The sequence below is a fragment of the Mesoplodon mirus genome (genome assembly GCF_964341445.2).
Source record: "Mesoplodon mirus genome assembly, chromosome: 3".
Lineage (NCBI taxonomy): Eukaryota > Metazoa > Chordata > Mammalia > Artiodactyla > Ziphiidae > Mesoplodon > Mesoplodon mirus.
The window spans coordinates 35,774,459-35,792,990 of NC_138978.1; the positions used below are offsets into that span (position 1 = coordinate 35,774,459).

The 18,532-nt window shown below is 43.1% G+C and overlaps 1 protein-coding gene across 1 annotated transcript in view; it reads left to right on the forward strand.

The window, feature by feature from the left end:
* The first annotated feature begins 8,712 nt into the window (after positions 1-8,712).
* The window catches only part of RLF (RLF zinc finger), a 79,202-nt gene continuing 69,382 nt past the window's right edge, over positions 8,713-18,532 (forward strand). Inside the window, exon 1 of the mRNA XM_082613622.1 lies at positions 8,713-8,954. Within this exon, the coding sequence (XP_082469748.1) occupies positions 8,718-8,954 (237 nt within the window). The 5' untranslated portion in view covers positions 8,713-8,717. The remainder of the gene's footprint in view (positions 8,955-18,532) is intronic.

Genomic DNA, 18,532 nt, shown 5'->3' on the forward strand with positions numbered 1-18,532 from the left:
TGCATCACACATTTAACAATACCCCAAATCTCCAAGCTTTAAACAACCCACAACATACTTAAGTAGCAGTAAATCCTGTTAAACCGGGTGCCCTCCCTAGTTCTCAGAAATAACCAGAACTACCACTGTCACTCTGTGGCTCAAGGATTGCTGATCTTGTCCAAGTCTGTGCTGCCCTTTCCTTGACCAGTGAACGTTTCACCTCTGGCCCACTGTCTATGCTGGAGCCAACTCCCACAGGGCTGTGCTGGAGCCCTCCTCCCTCTCCAGGGCTTGAGGGTTGCTCACAAAGATTCTCCAGTAGTCCTGGGATTCTGAATCCACTATCCCAGAAACAAAGGTCTTCTAGGGGGCAGTGTAGATTTACTCCTTGGGCTGACCTAAGGAGGTAGCTCTGCACAAGTTGAAATTCAAGTTACACATAAAAGATGAAGCTTGAGACTCAGAGAAGTTAAAAATCTTGGTCAAGATCACCAGCTGGTCAGCAACAGAATTAGGATTCAATCTCAACCTGTCTGACTTCCAAACAACAACTGCTTTTCACTCTGTTGGGCTATCTTCCTGACCATTCTTTAGACTAAAGGGAAAAGGACATAGCAAGTAAGGAGTAATTAAATAAATATATGTGGAGCAACTGCTCTGTGCCAGGCCCCAACCTATGACATGAACAAAAGAGAAAAGACAGAACTTGTGAGGAGAAATGTTCTTTGGGGAGAACCGGGTCTCAGTTAAAGCAGAGAGGAGACTGATGCTCTAGGGGATTTTGCTGATGAAAAATTACAAGTTCCATGCATTGTAACCCATTCAATCGCTCATGAAATATTCAAGCTCACAATGACCTGGGGCTGTGTTAGGTGCTGAGACGGAGTGGGGAACAAACAGATATGTACACTGTCTGCAAGTTTACAGTCTCATGGAGGGGGAGGCATAAACAAATAAATGAACACTCACATGTATAATTACAGATTGTGGTAAGTGATATGAAGGGAAAAGAACAGGTTGCTAGAAGAGAGAAAAGAAAGGAACCTACTTTAAAAGAAGAACCCCAAAGATTGAGAAGGCACTGGACAGGTGAAGAATGTTTCAGAGAGAACAGCAAGTACAGAGGCCCTGAAGTAATAAAAAATGAGGGCTTGGGCTTCCCTGGTAGTGCAGTGGTTGAGAGTCCACCTGCCGATGCAGGGGACACGGGTTCGTGCCCTGGTCCGGGAAGATCCCACATGCCGCGGAGCGGCTGGGCCCGTGAGCCATGGCCGCTGAGCCTGCGCGTCCGGAGCCTGTGCTCCGCAACAGGAGAGGCCACAACAGTGAGAGGCCCACGTACCGCAAAAAAAACAAAACAAAACAAAACAAAACACACACACACAAAAAAAAAACCCCAAAAAATGAGGGCTTGAGGAGTTGAAGGAAGGCCAGTGTAGCTGGGGCTGCTCAACTATCACTGGATGATACTGTGTCTCAATTCCATTTAGTACATGTGGGAGGGAGTTCCAGGAAGAGGTGACAGATTGAGCAAAGACACAAAGGCAGGAAAACTATAAAGTGCGGTGGAGTGGTGACATGCTTGGGGAGCTAACAAGCAACTCTGTGCTCTTAGGAGTAGCAAGCAGTTGAACTTAAAAGCCAGGTTGTGGGGCTTCCCTGGTGGCGCAGTGGTTGAGAATCTGCCTGCCAATGCAGGGGACACGGGTTCGAGCCCTGGTCTGGGATGATCCCACATGCCGCGGAGCAACTAGGCCCGTGAGCCACAACTACTGAGCCTGCGCGTCTGGAGCCTGTGCTCCGCAACAAGAGAGGCCGCGACATTGAGAGGCCCGCGCACTGCGATGAAGAGGGGCCCCCACTTGCCGCAACTAGAGAAAGCCCCCGCACAGAAACGAAGACACAACACAGCCAAAAATACATAAATAAATAAAATAAAATTAAAAAAAAAAAAAGCCAGGTTGTGTATTTTTATTCTATTTGAAGCAAAAAGGGGGTAACATGTTTAAACAATGGAGGTAAATTTAAGAAGATGGTCAGGGAGTAAGTGGATGACCTGGAAACAGCGATATCCCTTGGAGCGCTCTTGCAATAGCCCAAGCAAGAGGAAAGTAAGATTTGCCTAAGGGTAGGTGGTACAGTGAAGGAACTGCCCCTTCCTTATATCCAACAGATATAAAATTCCCCAAAAGGAAGAGCAAAGAAGAGTCCTCCAGGGGAAATCTCTGGCAGGAGGGAAAAGGTTGAAACAGTGTCTGTGAGGTTTTCAGAGTTTCCACCTCCTTTGGGGGTTCTCTACCTTTGAGGCCCCTGACTCTTCATCAAAACACAGAAACAAAGCCTCCTAGCAAGGAATACCTAAGTTCCTGGGGTTCCTGTGAGCTGATGAGAGCAAGTCCAAAGGAGAGGGCCTGCGAAGGAGTGGTGACAGTCATGGGGGATAATCACTCAAAAGGAGGTTCTAGGGTATAAATACTGCTACCTCACGTGGCAGCTACTCCCTCCCACCAAAGTCTTCTTAGACCTTTAGAAGATATGTTCTCTTTCCCTGAGCATGGCTAAGTGGAAATAGGTCAGACATGGGTGGAAGAAAATTTCCTAAGGACAAATTGGTAGGATTTGGCATCTAACCCGATTAGATTTTGAGGAAATGAAAGAGAGAATAGAAAATAATTATGAGAGAAGCCTGGGTGTTGGAACAGGGGTGATTTAAGATCTTCTAGCTGCCTTTACACTGATTCTTACCCTCCGTAAGCAAACTTCTGATGCTAATATTTTTCCCAAGCCAACTTTTCTATAGGTATGCCGTTATATTTCTCAGGATAAATTAGTAAATTGGGCTCTTGTGATTTAATCGTCACCTAGGTGAAATGACAGAATCAAGTTCTTGAGTTTGCAAGTCAGAAATTCTAGCCTGGGACTTCCCTGGTGGCTCAGTGGTTAAGAGTTCGCCTGCCTGTGTGGGGGACGCGGGTTTGATCCCTGGTCCAGGAAGATCCCACAGGCCACGGAGCAACGAAGCCCGTGCACCACAACTACTGAGCCTGTGCGTCACAACTACTGAAGCCTGCACACCTAGAGCCTGTGCTCCACAGCAAGAGAAGCCACCGCAATGAGAAGCCTGTGCACCGCAACGAAGAGTAGCCCCCGCTCGCCGCAACTAGAGAAAGCACAAGTGCAGCAACCTCACATCCCCTTATAGCACAACCCCATTTCTATGCCAAAATCTTCTCAGAGGGGTTAATTCTCCCCACCCTATCCCTTTGCTTTTCACTTCTTCTTGAATTAATTCTTCAACCCTCTCTAGTCAGGGTCCATACCAGACAGCCACAGAAACTTCTGTAGTTAAGGTTATGAACAATACTCATGGGGTCATATCAAATGATCACTTTCTGTCTTCATCTTACCCAAACGCTTGTTAACGGTCTACACTGCTGACTATTCTTTTCCTGCTACTTTATTCTTTTGTCCTCAGAAATATCACATTCTTCTGGATTTCCCTCCACCTCTTTGGTTGCTTCTTCTCAACATTCTTTGCTGGCTGGATCCTATTCTTCTGACATGTCGATCTTGGAGTGGTCCAGGACTCTCCTCTTTTTTCTGTTTGAGGTCACAAACTGTCAACTCATCACCCAAACTGAACTCACAGGTGGGTATTATATGTTATGCAGTTTTTACAATGTGAAATTGTGTTTCTTTTTAAAAAAACAAGCCCATATTTCCAATTTCTCTTGGAGAATTAGAAGATCTAGCAAAATAGGGTTTGCATTCTCACACCGCTGTAATTTGCTGGAACTGAGTACATTCTGCCTGGGTCATTTCTTTTTGTGTGTGTGGTTTAAACAGCAGCAATTTATTTTCTCACAGTTATAGAGTCTTTAAACCCAAGATCAAGATGTCAGCAGGATTGGTTTCTTCTGAGGCCTCTCTCCTTGGCTTCCAGATAGTCACCTTCTCACTGTGTCCTCACATGATCTTTCGTCTCTGCACATGGATCCCTGGTGCCTGTGCATCCAAATTTCCTCTCTTATAAAGACACTGGTCAGATTGGGTTAATATCATGCTTTGTAACAGTCAGATTGAATTAGTACCCTAACAACCTCACTTTAACTTAATTGTCTCTTTAAAGGCTCTGTCTCCAAAAACAGTAACATTCTGAGTTACTGGGGGTTAGGGTTTCAACATTATCAATTTTAGGGGGCAAAATTCAGCCCATAACATCTTTATGATCTTTGTTGATTATAAAAGTAATCTATGGTTTTTAAAAAATCAAATTATACAGAAATGTGTAAGTAGAAAGTCAAAGTCTCCTGTCATCTCACTTCTCATGACAATATCTCCCAACAGTTAGGCGTAATCAGTGTTTCTTGAAAGAATGAGTGAGTGAGAATGGGGTGGGCTTCATATTACACCTGAAAAAAATGAGGCACCAAAGAGGCTAAGCAACTTTTTCTAGGTTATAAAACTAGTTAATGAAAAGAGACCCAGGACTTCCCTGGTGGCGCAGTGGTTAAGAATCCACCTGCTGGATTCTGTTCGAGCCCTGGTCTGGGACATCCCACATGCCGCAATGCAACTAAGCCCATTCGCCACAACTACTTAGCCTGCGCGCCACAACTACCGAAGCCTGAGCACCTAGAACCAGTGCTCCGCAACAAGAGAAGCCACTGCAATGAGAAGCTCACGCACTGCAGCAAAGAGTAGCCCCTGCTCGCCACAACTAGAGAAAGCCCACGCACAGCAACGAAGACCCAACGCAGCCAAAAAATAACTAAATAAAATACATTAAAAAAAAAAAAAGCGGGGCTTCCCTGGTGGCGCAGTGGTTGAGAGTCCGCCTGCCGATGCAGGGGACACGGGTTCGTGCCCCGATCCCGGAAGATCCCACATGCCGCGGAGCGGCTGGGCCCGCGAGCCATGGCCGCGGAGCCTGTGTGTCCGGAGCCTGTGCTCCGCAACGGGAGAGGCCACAGCAGTGAGAGGCCCGCGTACAGCAAAAAAAAAAAAAAAAAAAAAAGCGAACCATACCCAGTTCTACTAATTTCTCATCCAACATTCCTTCTACTATCTTATGCTACTCCTTTTTTATATTTGTTGCAATTTTTTGTGTGTGTGTGTGGTACGCAGGCCTCTCACTGTTGTGGCCTCTCCCGTTGCGGAGTACAGGCTCCGGACGCACAGGCTCAGCGGCCATGGCTCACGGGCCCAGCCGCTCCGCGGCATGTGGGATCTTCCCAGACTGGGGCACGAACCCGTGTCCACTGCATCGGCAGGCGGACTCTCAACCACTGCGCCACCAGCGAAGCCCTGTTGTAATTTTTGAATAAAGACGCGTTCCTCATTTTTAATGTTAAAGTTGGTAAGTTAAAGATTTTATATTTCTCTTTAAAAGTTACCAAACTTGGGAATTCCCTGGCGTGCCTGGGTCATTCCTTAACCAGTTCACTACTTCCAAACATCTAATATCCAGCCAGCTTTACTCATTTAGGTCACCTGTCTATGTCATGTAAGAATATGAGTTTATGACGCCTGATTTACCTTTCCCCAGGTAATCTCATCTAGTCCCACTTAAATACCATAAACTTTTACATTTTCTTCTTTTGTTTAACAAATATTGATTGCCCACATGCCAGGAACTGCCTTACCAGACACTAGGGATAGGGCATTGAGTAAAATAAGTCACCCTACTTTCAAAGAACTTACCTTCTAGCAGGTGAGACACACAAAATAGTGATAATGTAAAGCCAATTAATATGAACAAAATGAAAAGACAGCAAGGGATAGAGAAGGCTATTTTAGACAGGGTCATCTGCCCCTGTGAGGTCATAGTTGAACCTGAACGAAATGAAAAAAGGAAGGATTCGCCAGAGAGAGGAAACAGTAAGTACAAAAGTCATGGAGTGGGCTTCCTTGGTGGCGCAGTGGTTGAGAGTCCGCCTGCCGAAGCAGGGGACACGGGTTCGTGCCCCGGTCCGGGAAGATCCCACATGCCGCGGAGCGGCTGGGCCCGTGAGCCATGGCCGCTGAGCCTGCGCGTCCAGATACTGTGCTCCGCAACGGGAGAGGCCACAACAGTGAAGAGGCCCGCGTACTGCAAAAAAAAAAAAAAAAAGAAAAAGTCATGGAGCTTGTCTGTCTTGTTTAAGAATGGCAAGGTCAGTGTGGCTGGAGCCCAGTGAATGAGATGAAGTGGTGGGAAGAGCATTTGGAGAGGTAACAGGGCAAATACAGATAGGACTTTGTAGGCTCTGGTAAGGATGACGGGGAGCCACGTGAATGTTCTGAGCAGGGGTGAGTGATGTGATCTGAACTATGTTTTGTTTTGTTTTGTTTTGAATTTATTTTGGTTGCACCAGGTCTTAGTTGTGTCCCGCGGGCTCCTTAGTTGCGGCTCACCAGCTCCTTTAGTTGCAGCATGTGTGCTCCTTAGTTGCGGCTCGTGGGTTCCTTAGTTGTGGCATGCGAACTCTTAGTTGCAGCATGCATATGGGATCTAGTTCCCTGACCGGGGATCGAACCCGTGTCCCGTGTATTGGAAGGTGGATTCTTCACCACTGTACCACCAGGGAAGTCCCTGAACTATGTTTTAAAAGGAGTTATGTGGCTATCCTGTGGAGAACTGACTGGAAGAGGGCAAGAACAGAAATAGCTAGCTCACTGAAAAGGTTATTACCTAAGTTTAGATGGGAGGTATTAGTGGAGGGGTCTAGGGTGCTAGATCTTGAGGAGGTGAAAAAGGGTCAGATTTGAGAATATATTTTCAATTTAGAGCTGGGATTAGCTATGGAGTGTGAGAAAATGGAGTTGAGCACGAATCCAATGTCTTTGGCTTAAGCACCTGAATGAATAGAGGGGTCACTTACTGAGAGAGGAGCAATTTTGACATGTTTTTTTGTGAGATGACTACTAGATTGCCAAAGGAGATAGTTAGGGGGCAGAGGCTGGATTTCAGGGCAGTGGTGATAGCATGTCCACCTTTATTATTTGTAGGGCCTGGAAGCATGAGCATAAATGGAGGCACACACACCATACGTCTAACTATTTAGAGTTATAACCAAGCTAACAACACACTGTTAGATAAAACACGTTCTATCCTTCTAACTTAATAAATGCACCTTTACAACCATGAAGTTATAAAAGATACATTACAAAACTGTAATATTTTTGTGTGTGTGACTGAAAATTGGCAAAATATCAAAGATGACTGAATTTAATTTTTATACATTTCTGGGCGCTCTATTGATGGGCCAGGGATTTTTCTAAAATAAATTTATTTAGTTTATTTATTTATTTTTGGCTGCATTGGCTTGCTGCGAGTGGGCTTTCTCTAGTTGCAGCGAGCAGGGGCTACTCTTGGCAGTGGTGCGCGGGCTCCTCATTGCGGTGGCTTCTCTTGTTGCAAATCACGGGCTCTAGGCGCGCGGGCTTCAGTAGTTGTGGCACGCGGGCTCAGTAGTTGTGGCTCGCAGACTCTAGAGCACAGGCTCAGTAGTTGTGGCACATGGGCTTAGTTGCTCCACGGCGTGTGGGATCTTCCCGGACCAGGGCTCAAACTCGTGTCCCCTGCATTGGCAGGTGGATTCTTAACCATGGCGCCACCAGGGAAGTCCATGTGCATCTTTAACTTGACTAAGTATTACACATTCTTCTCCTAAATGATGTACCAATTTATACTTCCACCAGCAGTACATAAGTTCTATTTTCCTAACTCCTAACACATGGTACTAATTTAAAATCTCTGCCAATCTGATGGGTATGAAATTATATCTCACTGTTGTTTTAATTTGTACTTTGATAGTTATAGTAAAGTTAAATATCTTGTCATGGGTTTATTGGCCATTTGGGTTTCTTTTTTTTGGTGATCTACCTCAATATCCTTTCTCTACTTTTCTATTGGATTGTTTGCTTTTTTCCTTTTGATTTTGGGAACTTCTTGGGATAGTAATCCTTTGATGGCTATATATATGGTGAATATTGTCTAATCGTTGGCTTGTCGTTGTGTGCCATCTTTTAAAACTTGTGTTATTACAGAATTAACAAATTTTAATGCAGTAAAGCTAACAATATTTTGCCTTATGGTGTGTGCTTTTTGGATCTTATTTAAGAAATTCTTCTCTATTTTGATAACATAAAGATATTTATATTTTCTTTACTCCATCCAGCATTTATTTTTTGGATATGCTTTGAGGTAAAAATCCAATTTAATTTTTTTTTTCCCCTTTTGGAAAAAAATGTTCCAGCGCCATTTATTGAAAAGTTCACCCTTTACGTACTGACTTGTAATGCCCTCTCTATTATAAACCACTTTCCCATGGGCTAGTCTTCATTTCGGCCTCACAACCTCCATAGGCTTGCTTATTTTTCTTCTACTGGGGATGCTTTCCTTTAACGCTCTTCTCAGGGCTGCATCTCTCCCGTTCTTCAGATCGCAGCTCAAATGTCATTCCCCCATATCTAGATTATATCTACAGGTATGTCTGTCTCGGTGACCCCACGACTCCAAAAGGTCTGGAAGGACTGCAGTGGGCAGGAGGCCCTGGTCAACTGCTGCCAGGCCGTTGCCCGGGCGGCTGTCGGGGAGGCCGCGGGGGGGAGGAGCATCCCGAGTTCCAGTGACGGAATCCAGCGGGCGTCGGCGTCGCCCAGGGGTGCGTCACAGAGCGCGGTTGCCCGGGGGCGGGGCCAGGTCTGAGTCACGTGGCTTGGTTGCCTACGCGCTGCTGGGCCGTGGGAAGATGGCGGACGGAAAGGGAGACGGCGCCGCCGCCGCCGGGGCTGGGGCTGAGGCTCCGGCGGGAGTCGGAGCCGGAGACGGAACCGAGACAGAGTCCATGGCTCGGGGTCATAGCCCTACATCTCCGGCGCCAGGAGCCTCAGGGCTGCGACCGTGTCTATGGCAGCTGGAGACAGAGCTGAGGGAGCAGGAGGTGTCGGAGGTCTCATCTTTGAACTACTGCCGGAGCTTCTGCCAGGTGAGGGGCGGACTGGCTGGCTGAGGGCGGCAGGGCGGGGAGGCCAGGGGAAGAGGCCCCGGGCCCGTTGCTGCAGCCGGGGCCGGACTGAAAGGCGCCACCTCCATGTCTTGCCGCGCCCCCGGGCCGGGAAGGCCCAGTTCGGAAGCCCGACCGCTGGCCCCCCTCAGCCACTGCCCGACTTCGGCCACCGCCAGGGCGGGTTGCGCTGGGTTAGACTGAGAGCCCGAAGGGCGCCGGCAGCTCCCTGGAAGGGCCGTGCCCTGTCGTCGTTGCCTGTCCCCCCGGCTGGTGGTTGGAGCGCCATTGCCTCCTGAGGGATTGATTGCTCGCTCGTTCCTTCCCGGAGATGCTTTTTTGAGTAGAGTGCAGATCTCCAAATTGGAAAACCTGGGTTTTCCTAGATAATCCGGAGATATATGTTGGGGCCAGAGACTTATGTTTGGAGTCAACGTCTTCTGGGCCCCTAAAAGATATGACAGTTGGCTTTGAAAGGCGTCTAGGGCTTTCTGCTTAAGGATTGTGGAGCTGGTTGGCTGGTTGGTTTTTACTGCCTTTTGGGGGGGGGGCATCAAAGCTGTTCTTTCGCCTCTTCTATATTCCTTTGAGAATTGTGCTGCCAGAAATGAGGCTCGTGATCCTTGTAGTGGTTATTAGGCTCTTTGAGTAGAAGAGGATTGGGAAAGATGAGGAGTGTGGTCTCTTTTGGCAGTTCTGTGACCATTTCTGTGCCGTAGTAAGTCCTAAACCTATGATTACATATTTCTTGGTATGCTTAGTTTCGTTTCCAGGATCACGCCAAGATTTTTCTTTATAAATTTAAAGATGTGCCATTATTATTTCTACGTCTGCTTGTTTGTTCTAATCAGGTTTTGGAGCCGCCCCTCTGCTTCTCACCTGGTGCACCTTAGAAAATGCAAAATAATCGTTGGCACTTGGGCTCTTAATGAGTAGTTGAGTGTGCTGAATAAATTGCGGTGTTCCAAAGTTATAATTTTGAGGGACAATTTGCTCTGTTGGTCCGGAGAAGAATCAAAAATTGACTTGATTGAATGTTTTTCTCCCTCCTCTCTGCTGAGCCAGAAGCACTTCATCTCTGAATGGGTTTTGTCCTTGTTAATCTTTTCCATACGTTGTATCACTCCAGTTTTTATGTCTACAACCCTCAGCCTTTCCCTGAACTCTGAAGTACTAAGGTGTTCTTTGCTTCTTCACCAGCAGTGAACATTCTTAGGACACATATTTACTTTACAAAGTTTTACTGACTCCATAGGATGGTGCCAAACACTTTACCAAGGGCTGAGGAAACATAAATAAGACTGCACTTACCCTTGATGAGCTTACGGTTGGGAGGCGGTAGTAGAAATAACATTATTGCCAGTGCAGTTTTGGTAATGATGGAAGAGGAGGCGTTGTAGAAATACTGGGAGAGGCCAATTTAGATGGGGTGGGCTGGGAAGGCCCTATGGCTGAAGGGATGAAAATGAGTCTTGAATATCGGGGAAGGGGATGGTATTCCAATGTCAAAGGTAGAGATGAGAAGGAAAACAGTGCTTTGGGAGAAGAGGGAGCTAATTGGACCCGGATTAGTGAGGAGGAGAGCAGAAACACTGTTGGTTTTGGGTAAGCCTCCTAAGCTTGCGTTGTTTTCCTAGAAGAATAGCAAGAATGGATATAACCCATCAAATTGAAGCTTGTCAGCGGATAACATATATATATATATATATATATATATATATATATGTATTCATTCTGCTTTATGCCAACTGCTGGCAGCTCTGATATCATTTTAACTGAATTTTAATGTATTGAGTATTAGTGATACTTAGATATGTGAGGGCACAGAAGAATTTTAAAAAGAAAGTACTTTTGTAATTTGTCTTTTTTATGAAGTTCCTTTTTTTGGCCTGAAATTTTCCCAAAACAATTTTTTGCACTAATAAAATAAAAGGAGTATCTGTGACGGTATATTGTAATAGAAAGCACATTGGATTTCGAGTTAGTTGGGTCTTAATTGTGACTCTACTACTTACTAGCTAATAACCTGGGGCAAACTATGACTGTGAGATTATGTTTTGTTTTCTGACCTTTATCTTGTAGTGCTTTATACAAACAGTAGACAGAAAGTTTATATTCAACCCTTCACAGTATTTATCACAATATTTTTGTCACATTTTCCCCCCCAGATAAAATCAATAGGGTATCCTTTCTTACCAGATACAGAAAAGTTTTTAAAAATTTTATGATGAAGTAGGAATAATTTCACTATCCAAATTTGAATAGCTTTTGGTTTCACATTTGAAAGGCAGAATAAAATTTATTCATCTACTGATTGTGTGTGTGTGCCTGACATTGCATTGAGTGCTGGAGATAGGAGCCTGCCCTGCAGGAGCGCCTAATGAATGTGTAGAGAGATGTAGTTGTATTACATTATCATAAAGGCCTGACCTGTGCTCTCTGGGATGCTTAACTGCCACAAAATTATTTCCATCATGTGTTTAGTTTAGAGATATTGTCTTAAGGACTTATACTGTGCCAAGTAGATCCCTCCTGCAACAGGCTGGGACCGTATTCTCTCTAGCTCTTGCAGCACTTAAAAGAAATGGCTCTGTCTTTGGAATTGCACCAAATCAAGAAATAAACTAACATATGAAAGGATAGAGAAGCTTGTTTCATTCTGGGCATGTTTTCAATTTTCAGAAGTTTGTGAAGATGATCAAAATGAAACTTCAGAAGTAATAGTTACTAAGAAAATGATATTTAGATGAAGTTGTAGTCAGTGAAAATTTGTATTCAGTGATTATGGGATGTGTGTGTGTGTGTGTGTGTGTGTGTGTGTGTGTGTGTGTGTTTTCCCCTTCCCTCAGTTCCTTTTCTGAAAACATTGTCTGCCAGACAGACAGTATGGATAAGATTAACTCCAGAAAACAGTCTTTCTTTGTTTTGCTGAAAAATTGATGATATCCTCTCAAATTCTTGCTATATTTTGGGAACCCAGATTCCTGAAGTTTTCCAACTGGTTGTTGTATTTGTAACACAAATTTTGAACACTTTTAAAGTAGACTTCATTAATAACTTGAAATTATACTTTGAGACTATCAAGCAGAGTAGTTTTATGAGTAAACCTTGTTTATGAGACACTTTGAGTTCTGGAACTAACAGTGACTTTGTAGATTTTTAAATGTTAAATTAGGTAAGTACTGAATGTATATCATTTTCCCCTAGATTAGTGATTGAGTTCAAAGGGCCTAAATGAGATGGGCATACTGGCTTTACCATTTAAACTAGCTGTGTGACCTTGGCACATGTTATTTTCTTTAAACCTTAGTTTTCTCATTGGCAAATGGAATAATAACAGTACTTACTGTTCTCTATGTAAATACACTGTTGTGTGGACTAAATAAAACAATCTCTGTAAAAAACAATGGCCCTAGAATTATCTGAGTTATCCAGATTTCTTGGAATAAAAAGTCTTAACAGCCTTGCCCCCAGCTTACTTTTCAGCTCTTACCTAGCCTATCCCATCACCCCAGTTCTACTGTTACTTATTCAGGAGTACTTTAGTTGGAGTTCGTGGATCAAAGTGGGATCTCAGTTACTCCTATGATTAAAATTTTGCCTGTGAATTTCCAGATGCATTATTTTGGAAAAGATGATCTTAATTTTCATTGGATTCTTCAAGATCCAAGACACATGTTAGGTTTTCAGTAAATATTTCCCAAGTGACTGATCTACAAAAGGATGGAATTACTACTTTAACAAAAGCTCAGCTCATTAAGCATTTTTATGTCTTTCCCTTTCATTGTGCTGTTCTATCCTGTTCTCTCATTTTCTGCATGGCAAGTTTTCCTTCTCTAGGGCCCAGTGCAAATGTCACCTTGTCTGTGAAGCTTTCTTTGATTTTACTAGATAGATTTCCTCTTAGTTGTTTGTGTTCTTTTGACACTTTGCACATACCTGTGGTTTTAACTCCTTTCCTTGCTGTCACCGTCTTAGTTCAGGCTTCATAATGTCCTTTTGCAGCAACTCTTCACTAATCTTTCTTGCCTTCTTACTGGCCTTATCAGCAATGCATTTTGATGTTCCTTTTAAATTATAAACATTATCTTATTAGTCACTTTATTCCCTAAAATTCTTCAATGGTTTTTTCCCAAAAGGCAAGATAAAATTCACACTTATCAGCCTGGCATGCAAAGCCTTTTAGGATCTGGACTTGCTCCACCGCTTACACCCAACTTTTTTTTTTTTTTTTTTTTTTGTCTACCTTCATCCCAGTGTTCATCTCTCAGTTCACTTGATTAACCCCAGGGTCACCCCTTCCTCATCTGCTTATTTATCCTTTAAGACCTGGCTCAAATAATACGTTTTTTTTTAGAGCATTTTCTGATTTCAGCAGACAGAATGAGGTGATTCTTTCACTTAGAATATGTACTCCAGTAGCATCTTGTACATCGGCCTGGTACCTGAATGTTTTTATCCATGTTTATCTCTTGTATTGACTAGTAAGCCAACAAGTCTTTGTTGTATACCTGGTACCTAGCAATTAATACAATGCCTGGCCCACAAAACTAATCTGTTGAATGAATTATATTGTAGGAACTTCATAATATACTCAAGAGATGAGTACTTCAAAAGAAACACCTAGGGCTTCCCTGGTGGCGCAGTGGTTGAGAGTCCACCTGCCGATGCAGGGGACACGGGTTCATGCCCCGGTCCGGGAGGATCCCATATGCTGCGGAGCGGCTGGGCCTGTGAGCCATGGCCGCTGAGCCTGCACCTCCGGAGCCTGTGCTCCTCAACGGGAGAGGCCACAACCATGAGAGGCCCGCGTACCGGGGTGGGGGTGGGGGTAAAAAAAAAAAAAGGAAACACCTAATGTAAAATCTAGTATGTTAAAAGGCAGTTTTACCATAAGAAATTCCTGTAAAGGAACAGGATAGGAGATTTTGGTCATTTCTTAGAGACAATACTTGTCAACTTAGCTTACATTCATATAATAAATATAATAAAATACACATTTACATGTGTGGATTGAGGGCTAGTGTTGATGGAGGGAGAAAATAGGAGGCATTATATGGTATTGAGGAAGAGTTACCAGTCTAATAGGACAACAGTTTGGAGATGTTGAGATAGGGAGGATCAGTCTTCCTAACTCCTTGAGGTTGGTGGCCATGAAGACTCTTGAGTATTACCTCTTTCATTTATTTTTACCTTTTTCAATTATTTATTTTAAAGGGCTTTTATTAAATGCATTAGCTTTTCTTCTTGTGCTGCCTTCTCCTGAGAGATGTCTAAATAGGAACTAAATGACAGTTAGTTATAACAGCAAGAGCTAGCTTTTCAGTGTGTGTAACCAAAACATATTATTATAAATGTGACCTGTGAAGCAGTGAGAACTTTGGGTGCTGTTTACTGTGGTACCACCCAGTCTCTTGTACTGTGGTCCCTAGTGACTTCTGTGTCTACCTGTGGATCATACTCTTCTGAACAATGTTAGTTAAGAAATCTAGAAAGAACACACCGCTTATTTCAAAACTGCAAAGGCATTGGCAAACTAAAATGTGCTTTGTTTTCGTTCAGTTCTAGACATCTGTCATCTCTCCCAGAGGTCTTCTTTGACTCTCTTATCTAAAACAGCACTTCCCCATCTTCTTTGGACTCCTTAACACTGCTTTATATTTCTTTTTAATCACTGACTCTGTCTGATATGTGTATTTGTCTGTATCCCCACCTGGAATGTAAGCATCATGAGGGTGTTTATTGTTTTGTTTACCCAGTGCCTAGATAGTCCCTGGCACTTAATGGCTACTCAGTCAATATTTATTGATCTTTTATCTCCTTCCTTCCATAAATCCCTGACTAGACTTCTTAAGAGTAACAAGCAAGACTTAGCTTATCTTTATCAAGAAATAGGAACTTTTCTTGTCAACAGGTTTATGCTGCTTCCTAGTAGGGATCAGGTCTTATTGTCCTTTGTATCTTGATTAACTAAGAGTAGAACCTCATTTTAATTTTATTTATATTTTCTAAGAACTTCCCCTGGTTGCTTATATTCCACCAATATTTAAAGTAATGAATTTTCCAGCAAGCTTTCTTAGCCAGATTGAAGCATTTATTTTGGATATGATTGACACCATACTTTAAAACCCAAACATAGATTGCATATATTGGTATAAAAAATAGATTCCTAAAACTTTCATTGCTGACATAAGCCAACATAGAAACCATATGAAAAAATAGAGGGATATTTAATTTATTGAGCATCTTTTGTGTGCCAGGCACTTGGGTAGGTGGTGGTATTTTCCTTTTACAGGTAGAAAACAGATCCAGGGAAATTATGAAACTTTCCCAGGATCACACAGCTGTGGCGAAGTCTTTGACTCCAGAGCCCATGCTGTCTTTCTTATATCAGCATTTCCTAAATTATGTTTTGTTCCATGAAATATATGTATTCGTAAGCACTTCTTTTTTTTTTTTTGCGGTACGTGGGCCCCTCACAGTTGTGGCCTCTCCCGTTGCGGAGCACAGGCTCCGGACGCGCAGGCCCAGTGGCCATGGCTCACGGGCCCAGCCGCTCCACGGCATGTGGGATCTTCCCGGACCGGGGCACAAACCCGTGTTCCCTGCATCGGCAGGCGGACTCTCAACCACTGCGCCACCAGGGAAGCCCATAAGCACTTCTTGAAATAAGGATTATTTGTTCATGTAAGTTGGGAAAACGTTGGGATAAACGTTTTTTGTTGTTGTTTTTTAATTAATTTATTTATTTTTGGCTGCATTGGATCCTCGTTGCTGCACACGGTCCCCCTCTAGCTGCGGTGTCTTTGCTGCAGTGTGTGGGCCCCTCAGTGCGGTGACTTCTCCCGTTAAGGAGCACGGTCTCCAGGCAGGCGGGCTCAGTAGTCGTGGCTCGCGGGCTCTAGAGCACAGGCTCAGTAGTTGTGGCGCACGGGCCCAGCTGCTCCACGGCATGTGGGACCTTCCCGGACCAGGGACCGAACCCGTGTCCCCTGCATTAGCAGGCGGACTCTCAACCACTGCACCACCAGAGCAGTCCCTAAACGTTTTTTTAATATGACACATTGTGACTCTTCTAGAGAGACATTTAAATATTGTACAATATTTGCCAAAATTAAGGTGTCTAAAACATTTAACATTTGGGAGATTGGGATTGACACATATACACTATTTATACCATGTATAAAATAGATAACTAATGAGAACATACTGTATAGCCCAAGGAACTCTACTTAATGCGCTGTGGTGACCTAAATGGGAAGGAAATCCAAAAAAGAGGGGATATGTGTGTATGTATAGCTGATGCATTTTGCTGTACAGTGGAAACTAGCACAATATTGTAAAGCAACTATACTCCAATAAAAATTAATTTAAAAAAATAAATGAAACATTTTGCCATGTTCTAAACCTTATGTCAGCCCCCAAATCACATGCTTTACTTTCATTATAGTAAAGCAAATTAGTGTGGTGAAGAGTTGATTGCTTTATGTTTCTGCACACCACCGAGTTCTGATTTCCTGGTGTTAGCCTAAACATGACTGTGAGTTTTTTTTTTTTCTTTCTTTTTGGCTGCATTGGGTCTTTGTTGCTGTGCGTGGGCTTTCTCTAGTTGCGGCGAGCAGAGGCTACTCTTTGTTGCAGTGTGCGAGCTTATTGCGGTGGCTTCTCGTTGTGGAGCACAGGCTTTAGGCGCATGGGCTTCAGTAGTTGTGGCGTGTGGGCTCAGTAGTTGTGGCATGCGGGCTCAGTAGTTGCGGTTCTTGGGCCCTAGAGTGCGGGCTCAGTAGTTGTGGCACACGGGCTTAGTTGCCCCGTGGCATGTGGGATCTTCCGGGACCAGGGATCGAACCTATGTCTCCTGCATTGGCAGACGGATTCTTAACCACTGTGCCACCAGGGAAGTCCTGACTGTGAGCTTTTTATAAAAAATATTTCCCTCCAAAGTTTTTGCAGGTGTTAGATTATACTTACTGTCCCAAAGGAAAAATATTTTAATGTATTATAATTTTTTGGAAGTTGAGAATGAATTACATTTCAGACATATTTTGAGTTCAAGTTTATTTATTCATCTAGGTTTACCTATATTTCTGCACATAGGAAGCTTCGAAACTACTGATGTATTTGTCTTTTCTCCTCACTTTTGTGCTGTGCCTGATTTCTCTAATGTGTTTTTTAGAGGACTTTTCTTATCCTTTTTGGAGGGATCTAGTAGCTTATTGTGCTGACATTTGATCTCATAGTATTTTTACTTCCAAAGAAATAACCCGAGTGTGTCACATTAGCCAGCACAGTAATGCCTTCTAATATGGACACTTATAAGAATTATTACCAGATATGATAGAATGAATGACTTAGCTTGGGAATTGTATTTTTATGATATGTGGTTGTATAAAATAGGCATATTTTAATTTGGGATTTCATTTTCTTTTTTCCATATGTATGTTTAAAATATATAAGGTATCTTAAAGAAATAAAACTAATTATATATATTTTTTGTTTTTTTGTGACTCCAAACTGATACATGCTCATTCTAGAAGCTTAAGACAAGATGTATAAATGCATAAAGTAAAAAGTGAAAGTACCATGTAGTCTCACTGTTAATAACTTGATGTATTATTCTGATTTTTGGAAAAGCACATATAGTATATGTGTGTATATAAATATTAAAAGTTTTAGTTGCCCAAGCAACTCATGAACACACTCTAATTGTAAAAACTTAGAATAACGTAAAAGAAGAGAAAGTTAAGATGAAAACTACCATATACTCCCTATACTTCAGTACTACGTTTTCTTAGGTTAACAGTTTGGGAATGTATACTTACAGAATTTTTCCACATGATATGTATTATTTTTAGAAAAATAGTGTCAAGTTTATATACTAAAACTTGTTTATTTCATTTAATATATTGTAGATATCTTTTCATATGGAACACACACATATTAACTACGTTAAAAAAACTGCATAGTATTCCATTGAAAACTGCATTGACTTTATTTTTATTTTTTAATTAATTAATTTATTTTTGGCTGCGTTGGGTCTTCATTGCTGTGCACGGGTCTTTCTCTAGTTGGCGGTGAGCGGGGGCTGAGCAGGGGCTACTCTTCATCACTGTGCGTGGGCTTCTCATTGCGGTGGCTTCTCTTGTGGAGCATGGGCTCTAGGTGTGCAGGCTTCAGTAGTTGTGGCTCATGGGCTCTAGAGTGCAGGCTCAGTAGTTGTGGCACATGTGCTTAGTTGTTCCGCGGCATGTGGGATCTTCCCGGACCAGGGCTCGAACCTATGTCCTGTGCACGGGCAGGCGGATTCTTAACCACTGCGCCATCCGGGAAGTCCCAAAACCTTCAATGCTCTTAATTTAAAAAATTTTGAAACTGTAAAAGCTATGCTCAAGGCAGAATATATGAAGCTACAGAAAGGTTTAAGGGAAAAGTAGAAGCCCTTTTTTGCCTTCAGTTCCTCCAGTCACTCCCCAGAGCAGTTAATGGTGTCTTGTGTGTTCTTAAAAATTAAAATGCACACTCTTCTGCAACTTACATTTTAATTAATTAATTTTTGAAAA